The 9041-nt window shown below is 35.8% G+C and overlaps 1 protein-coding gene across 2 annotated transcripts; it reads left to right on the forward strand.

The window, feature by feature from the left end:
* Positions 1–382: 382 nt before the first annotated feature.
* On the forward strand, positions 383–6344 carry LOC111485146 (zinc finger CCCH domain-containing protein 64). 2 transcript variants are annotated; one of them, XM_023131891.1, is made up of 10 exons: positions 383–523; positions 640–913; positions 1312–1441; positions 1593–1712; positions 3340–3457; positions 3535–3983; positions 4081–4366; positions 4854–4947; positions 5351–5499; positions 5714–6344. In XM_023131891.1, the coding sequence occupies exons 1-10, from the start codon at positions 449–451 to the stop codon at positions 5840–5842; spliced, it is 1824 nt and encodes a 607-aa protein (XP_022987659.1). In that variant the 5' UTR covers positions 383–448; the 3' UTR covers positions 5843–6344. The 2 variants fall into 2 exon arrangements, with proteins under 2 accessions (XP_022987659.1, XP_022987658.1); XM_023131890.1 differs by having other exon boundaries at positions 385–523; positions 5354–5499.
* The last annotated feature ends 2697 nt before the right edge of the window (positions 6345–9041 follow it).

The raw sequence follows: 9041 nt of genomic DNA on the forward strand, positions 1-9041 counted from the left end.
TAAAAATTAAACTCATGTTTTGGACCAAATGATTTATTTATGTGACGTTGATGAATTTATTAATAAATAATAATATCTACAATATATATATATATATATAAAATTTGAAATACAATAATATAGTCCAAAAAAAAAGGTCTCTCCTTGGATAACCTCCTTCCATCATTGAAATGGGCCGGTTCTTTCATTATTGGGCTTCTTCTAGAGATGGGCAAACCGGCATTTGGGCCATTTTCAGAAATGGGCCTAGGCCCAATATAGTTTTATGGCTCGGGCCAGCAATCTATTTATCGCTCCCAAATTCAAGTCGCAGGGTCCATTGATATTGGGCTTAGGCCCAATTCAGGGTTTTTATGGGCGGGCCAGCAATCTATTTCATCGTTCTTCTCAGGCAGTTGGCACTCAAGTCTCCGTCTTCTCTGCCACCGTGCCGGCACTTGAGTTCACCATGTCTCCTCCGAGAATTCTTCTCTGCGGCGACGTTTTAGGCCGTCTCAACCAGCTTTACAAGCGCGTCGTCTCGGTGTTTCTTCTTCTCCTTCTTCTCTTTCTCGCAGCGTGTGATCTAGTTTCGTTTTCTCGTTTTTTCTTTTTTTTTTTTTTTTGCTAACTGGAATGAGCTCACTTGTGCTACTATAGGTTAACAAATCGGCCGGGCCGTTCGATGCGCTTCTTTGTGTTGGCCAGTTTTTTCCGGACTCAACCGAACAACTTGACGAGTTCATGGATTATGTTGAAGGTCGATCAGTAATCCCTCTTTCCACGTACTTCATTGGAGACTATGGCGTTGGTGCCGCTAAGGTTCTATTGGCGTCGTCTAGAGACTCGGGTAATCAAGGGTTTAAAATGGATGGCTTGAAGATTTGCGCGAATCTGCACTGGTTGAAAGGCAGTGGGAAGTTCACGCTACAAGGTATGATTCGAATTTCTCGTACGAGGATGAATCAAGGCTTTATTAATTAATTTATTTATTTATGAATTCCAATTAATACACTGCGCATTTCGAATAAAGGACCTAGAAATCTGATCTCTAGTAAATGCATTTTGCTAACGAACAGAATTCCAACTCGTATCATTGTCTTCCAGTCTGAAACGAACGTCGTTCTTCAATAGTTGAGCCATACTGTTTGAAATAACAAATTAAGTGTAGAATAGCTAAGCGAAGCTCGATGAAGCTTTCAATTTGGATCCTCTTAGAACCAAGGATTTCAAAGCACTAAATGCTATCTATCGGTCTAATATAATGTCTTTGAACAAAACGGAGTGCATCTTCTTCATTTCTTCATCTGCTGATTGATTTTTCATATGTAGGTTTATCTTTGGCATACTTATCTGGTAGACGTTCTTCAGATGGTCTTCAGTTTGGAACATATACTCAAGATGATGTTGACGTCTTGCGAGCAATAGCTGAGGAACCTGGAGTTATTGACCTGTTTCTCACATATCCTTCATTTTTATTTTATTTTTTTGGTTCCAAGGGATTTAAGTATTTTAACCGATATAATTACAGTAGGCATCTTCTTGTCCGCTCTTGAAATTTGTTCATGATTTTTTTTTCCCTCTTAAATTTCGATGGCCTTAATTGATCACACAAATGAATGGCCAACTGGGGTTACAAATAGAGCAGCAACTCTAGATATCCCCCCTGGAGTCTCAGATCCCTTTGGAAGTGATTCTACCGTCTCTGAGTTAGTTGTGGAGATCAAACCACGGTAAGTTAGATTGGAAATGACTAGATGTCTTAGTCTCTGTACCTTATAAGTTATCAATTGAATTACATAACTTAATCAATATCAGCGTGCAGGTGAACTTTTTCAATATGACGTTTAGTTGTCAGTGGTTTAGAATTTTATCTCGTGCTCATTGTTCATTAAATTTTACAGTCCAACTAGAGTTTAGGCACAAGCATTTTCGCTATCTCAGTCTTATAGATGATACTTATTTTCCATTCTAATTTCAGTTTTCAGGAGTTTTCTATGCATTAGTGCTGTAGGATTAGTAGTATTATAATTTTGTTAACCCTATTTTTATCAAGGTAAAATAAACGAAAACACAGGGAATACAAAAAATATCAACAGGGAGCTCAACTAACGTGAGAAGGGGCTTAAATCAAGCAAAATAAGGCATAGAGAATGATTACAAGAACACGTGGGGTCCAAAAGAGAGGCATGAAATCTAGCTAGAGATCACAACACCCCCTCATATCTTTCAACCCTTCTAAATAGCACAAAGACAAACAAACCAAAGCCTGCTACCCTTTTCTCGAAAGGGGGAATGGGGAAGAAACCCCTCGAGCATGAATCTACAATTCCAGACTCACAAGGAAAGCTCCACAACCACTTTGTCAACAAGGTCTCGTTTCACATCCTAAGATTCCCTATACCCAAACGTTCAAGCTCCACTTGTTTAGCCACAACTTTCCAACTAAGGCATGTGTGAATCCTTCCCTTCCTATAAAAAGTTACACATAAGTCACTCCAGGCTACTGCAAACCTTCACAGGGATCTTGAATAATGACAAGAAATAAATAGGAACACCACTATGAACTTCCTATATCAACGTAAATTTCCCTCACTTGCCGAAGAAACTTCTCTTCTAAGAGAACAAATGTTTTTGAATCTTCTCCACCTTGGGGTCCCACAAAGGCATACTCCTGGGGTTATGGATAAGGCCATAAGACTCAAATAAGAAGGGAATGACCACAACCCCCCCCTAAAAGAAGCCCATTTCTCCAACTTAGAAGGGTTGCGTTAAATACCAATAACTGACCGTATGCCTCTGTTAATTGTTAAACGCGGCATAGATTCAAGGAACTACAAAATATGGGTTAGTTGACAAAAGACTCCTTTCCTCGTGCAAAAACAATGTCATCAACAAGTTGGTGATGGGACAAAGGTATATTATCCTTGCCCACCTGAAAACTCTCAGCAGCATCCTTCTCGCTCCTCTAAAAACAATCCTACTTACAATATCCACCACCGGAGGAAAAGAAATTTGGTTGTTTCTCAGATGCTAACGGGAGTCTTTTGTTTTTGCTATTGGTAATCATGCATGCAAGTTTTTCTCTCAATTTCGTTTTCGAGACCAAAATTTTATGGCTCAATTAATGTCTCTGGTAGTTCTTTTGTTTTAGCTTTAGGAAATTTTATATCCAGATCTTTTAAGTTGCCTATTAATTATGGATTAAGGTCTTGTGGCTCAATTGCTGCCTCTGGTATATGCTGTATTGTCATGAAACTATAGAGCAGAAGTTTCCCACTACATGCATAATATTGAATTTAGAACATGTCTGTAAGTACCGAAATATATGTATTCTGATAAAATATACTTCCTTCTTAGTTATCACATTGCAGGAACAAAAGGAGTGTTTTATGCTCGAGAGCCTTACTCTAATGTTGATGCTGTGCATGTGACTCGCTTTTTAGGTCTTGGTTCTGTAGGGAATAAAGAGAAACAGGTACGTTATGGTTTGGGGTTCCCCCCCACAGGAAACGTAGAGTTTCATTTCTGATGCTGTAATCACCTGTTTCTCAGAAATTTATTCATGCAATTTCTCCCATCCCATCATCTACCATGTCTGCCGCTGAAATTAGCATGAAGCCTCCAAATACTACCTTATCTCCATACACACTCACTGAACGAAAAGCTGAAGCCTCAGACTCTGCAAAGAGGTCCAGCAATAGTGTTTCTGAATCGCAATATTGGAGATACGATGTGTCTCAGAAACGACAAAAATATGGAACTGCAGATGGTAACAAGCTTTGTTTTAAGTTTACTTCTTCTGGATCTTGTCCACGTGGAGAGAAATGTAACTTTCATCATGACATGGATGCAAGAGAGCAATCCCAGAGAGGTGTTTGTTTTGATTTTCTTAATAAAGGAAAATGCGAAAGGGGTCCAGATTGCAGCTTCAAGCACAGCTTACAGAATGAAGTTGACAGCCAATCTGGGAAGAGGAGATCTGGAAATGCTGGAACCAACAGGTCTTTAGTTCATTATCTTGATTAATTATTATCCCAACAAACTGATTGATTAGATATTTTAATCTTACTTATTCTCTGTTCTATGATTGAGGTGCAGGTCTAAAGAATGCTGGTTTTGTTTGTCAAGTCCCAACATAGAGTCACATCTTATAGTCAGTGTAGGTGAGAGTTTCTACTGTGCACTGGCCAAAGGACATCTTGTTCCAGACCACATATTGATTGTACCTGTAGAGCACTTTCCAAATACCCTTTCTCTAGGCCCAGAATTTGAAACTGAAATCAATAGACTCCAAAATTGTCTTCGGAAGTATTTTAAAAGTCAAGGGAAGGAAGTTGTGTTCTTTGAGTGGGTTTCAAAGCGTAGCACTCATGCTAATCTTCAGGTAATTCTTTGCTCTATACATACCATCCTTGGAATTCGAAAGTTGAAATTATGATGGTGCGCTTCGGCTTTCTTAATGGGTCAATAATACTCCATCCTCGATCAAGAATGAAACAAAAGGATTAGACGTTTGTTAAATATTTCTTCCTTGTCACCGGAGTACTTCCAACTTTAAAATGGTTGACCAATTCATGATGTGTACTTTTGCTGTTGTGTTTAATTAATGTATCAAATCAAATTATTTGCAAACTGAAAATAGCGAATGAACATCCAGATTTCTTAAAAGATAAATTGTTTATGTATTAACATCAAGCATTTATCACTTTAAAGGAAATAATCAAATAATTTATGGTACTATTTCCTTTTCCTTTATGAAATTTATCATTTATAACATTAATTTGGTCTATGGAGCATATTGCTGAATAATATTATGATTAAGTAGACTTGATTTTGGTGATTCACCCCAGCTAGTTGTGTTTTGATATTAGGCTGTTCCTATTCCAACATCTAGAGCTCATGTCGTTCAGAACATATTTGATATGGCTGCTGAAAAGCTGGGCTTTAAGTTCGTGGCCTCTAAATGTAAGTTGATGTTATTATTATCTAAATATCAAATTCCCAACTCTTTCTGGATCCGGTTTTATGGTTGATGTTGGTCCTGTTTCCACGTCCTTAAGTGGATCCCTTCCCCGCAACAGAATAATAATACATAATACTAAAAAGAATGTACATTTCCAATAATTGATGAAATTTTATACCTTTCTAGATTCTTAATAAAATCGTTGAATTTCTATGCACTGGCATGGATGAGACATGTGACATTGCTGCTTCTAGCATCTTTTCCTGATTGCAAGATTATTGTGCTGATGCAACTTTCAACTTCATGTTGCCTAATTTCTATTGTGATTTGTCTGGTAGAACATGAAGTAGGAGATATTTTATGGTTTCCACCAGCCCTTTATTTTGTTGTTGCACTTGATTTCAGCAGCAGATGCTCCTGGTGAAGGAAGAAAATCGTTGAGGACTCACTTTGATAGTAATCGCAGTTTCTTCTATGCTGAACTTCCTGAATGTGTAACCTTATCGCATGTTATTGAGGAGACAGAGATATTTCCAGCCCAATTTGGACGCGAGGTTAGCTTAAAAAATTCACAAATTTGTGAAGTCTTTCATACTCTTTCACCGTTAAAAAGGAAAAAATATATATACTAATGATCATAAGGGGACTAAAACGAAGATTTGGAAAATCTCATCATTCCCAACAATTTCAAGACAGCCTTCCTTTGTCAAACAACGGATGGAACTTCTTTCATGAGAATGGTAAAAAAGTGACGAGAAACCTTTGCAGGTTCTAGCAGGCTTGCTTAACATGGCTGATAAGGCTGATTGGAGGAACTGTACCCATTCAAAAGAAGAAGAAACAAAGATGGCTGAAGAATTCAAGATAAGATTTGAAAATTTTGATCCTAATAAGTGAGCTCTTAGTTGTAGTTGGGAAATTTTTCAGTCGATTCACTCTAGATATGCACTTCCTAAGGCTATTATACCATCCCAAGGACATCGTAGAAAAGTAAATTATTTGGATATTTGAAGCCTTTTTCTTCTTCTAGAGCTTAAACAACCAGATGAAGATGATGATACGATGATATCCTTCACATGATAGCGAAGGTTCTGGCACCCGACTTATGTCTAGATGAACTGGAGTGAAAAAGGGGCGTCTGTTGCTGTTATTGTCTCATGCATCCCAGCTTGGAATTGACGGTCCAGCTATCATAGGCACGCACATGTCACCTGCTGATCGGTACGAATACCTTTTCTCCATGCCTCTTACTTTCTTATGATTCTTTTTCTTTAGAAATTCCTGTTGCTGTTGGAACTGTTTTCAGCATAGCTAATTAATTTTCTTCAGCAATATGTGAGAAGAGGAGAGGTTATTAATTGTATTAGGTTATTGATGAAAGGTGATCTTGTTTGGCTAACTTGTCACTTGGTTTTTTTATTTTTTTCTCTTTTTTTTTTTAAATACCAAAATATCCGAACCTATTATTCTTTTAAGGAAGATGAACTGCTTTCATCATTGTGAACCTTTTTGAAATTTCCAAAATTCCAGACGACAATTAGGGTCAATTTCCACGAGAATTTCCACAGTGGTTCACCGCCCAAGAGTCGCCCTTCACGTCTAAGAATTTATGAACGACTTGTCAGTCTACTGTAGCTCTAGCCAGAGTCTAGATGGAGGTCCATTGGAGTTTGGGTTAGGTGAGGGAGATGAACTTCTTGGTTATTTGAAAATTTTATAAATGAATTGATCCATTAGACATATGTTTAATGGAACTTTAAAGTTTGAAATTTTTGTTTAGTAGACGTGAATTTTAGGAAATATCAAAGTTCTAACACCTATTAGACACAAAATTAAACAAAGATTTAAAGATGTGTTGAATATTTAAGGTATATCAATTGGATTCATGAGTTATGGAGAGTCCTCATTCCACGTCCTCGGCTAATTTAGGGAATGATTATGAATTTATAATCAAGGAATACTATTTCCGGTGGTATGAGATTTTTTAAGGAAATTCAAAATAAAGTCATGAGAGCTTATGTTTAAAGTAGACTATATGTAGACAATATTGTATCATTGTGGATGAAAAGTTTGCATGGTTGGAGTGGATGAGATTTGCTTCCAAATAGCTTTTAATTCTGTCATTTTTGCATATTCACTGCATGAGCTGAGCCTCTCTTGTCTGATTGATTGTCTTTTCTGATATGAAATTTCATTGAATAATAATAAAACTCAACTTCTTATGGCATATTAAGTATTTGACGTTAAATTTTTAAATTTTCATTTTTGTATCTAATAAGTCTCTACATTTTTTAATTTTGTGTCCAATGTGTTATTTAATGTCTTTAAACATTCATGGATCTACGAAACATAAAAATCTAAAAAATAAAGAAGGAAAAATACGAACTTAGATAATTCAATAAATGAACTTGTAATTTAATGCATGCTTTTTTGAAGTAGAGTCTTACATCTAATTGTGATGGTAGCAATTGGCTACAATTTTACGTCCCAACCTATAGTCACAATTTACGTCTATGAAATTAAGAATATATTGTCAACTTGAACGAGTTTAAGTATTTAAGTTTTATAATTGAGCCCAAAAAAAGTTCAAATTTTCACCGTCACGCAAACGACAAAGATTTCTCGAGGTACCTTGGAGTGGAGGAAGTCAGATGTGGGAATTATTCATCTGCCTTGCTTTTTTCTCTCTTCCTCTGTCCCTTTTCAGCCTTAAGCAAAGCAAAGGCAATGATACAGAGACAAGACAACGTAAAAATTACAAAAATAAATAAATAATAATTATTATTATTATTATAAAAAAAAAAAAAAAAAAAAAAGTGTCCAGCTTGGAGAGATTGAAACTTAGATCTATGGCATATTTGCACATGATTGGGAAAGGACAAAGTGGTTGAAAACGACCTCATGGGTTTGCTCATAAACTTTATTCACTTTTCTTTTTTTGGTATTCATTTATATTTTTAATTAATTCCTAGAATACCCATTAGGTTTTCGAAAGACCCCATATGTATACTCGAGTCTTTTCGTTCATCAAATGATGATGATAATGATAATCAAGGCTCGTTATACATAATGGTATTAGCTCATAGTTGGAGTGGTGGAAGAGGAATATTGGTCGGTTTTACAGAAAGTGTTTAGGTTTAATTCATCATTCTGTTTGTCAAACTGACCATATCTTCTCGTTAATTATTAACATGTATTTTTTAGTAGGCAGACTCAATTACGCTTACTCCACGTGTTGTACTTTTCTTTGTATAAAAAATATTGTTTATATATATATAACGCTTCATGCTAAAGATCCTTCGACATTTCTTTGCACCTCATGCAACATGATCAATTTGAATGAATAATGTAGAACAATTATTTATATATATATATATATTCATATAGATTCACGATGTCTCAATTTATAATAGATCAACAACATTTTACAAATAAATAACCAATTTGAACATATCTCAAATGATTACATGATACGGTCGGTGGTCGGTTGCTTGTTGAAGCCTCGGATGCATTATAACTTTGTATTCCATCACTATACAATTTGTTGTGAATTAAATATTGTGTGTTTCAAGAACATGTGGGCCCAAAAATAAAATATAATAATAATAATAAAAGAGAGGAGTGCTCTCAACAATGGTGGGTCCTCCATATATGTCTACATTCATTATTTACAAATTAGTCTTCAATTTTCTTTGATTTTACAAAAATGGCCCTTTCGAATAAGTTTTTGCCAAACAACCCTTTTTTTATTTCATAATTTATTCACTCGTCCTTCCACGTTTAGCCAACTTAATTAATTCTAAACCAAAGATTAGCTAACTAATATTCATCTAATCTTTACACTTAACTTCTTCCTTCATGATTTGGCCATGTGATTACCTTCTGCTCCTCAACCACTCTCTAATTTAAAACTTAAATCCTCAGCTTCGGTATAATATAAATTTATGACAGTTTTGATCGATGATATAATATCTTAGTCAGTTAAGTTAACTTTTGCTTTTCATTTCTTCTTCGAGGATTCTTAAAATTCATGTACGCTGATAGCATAATTCAATAAATAAGGTATCAGTTTTTATCGCAAAGATCTAAGATTTAA

Source organism: Cucurbita maxima, unplaced genomic scaffold, assembly GCF_002738345.1.
Source record: "Cucurbita maxima cultivar Rimu unplaced genomic scaffold, Cmax_1.0 Cma_Scf00010, whole genome shotgun sequence".
Lineage (NCBI taxonomy): Eukaryota > Viridiplantae > Streptophyta > Magnoliopsida > Cucurbitales > Cucurbitaceae > Cucurbita > Cucurbita maxima.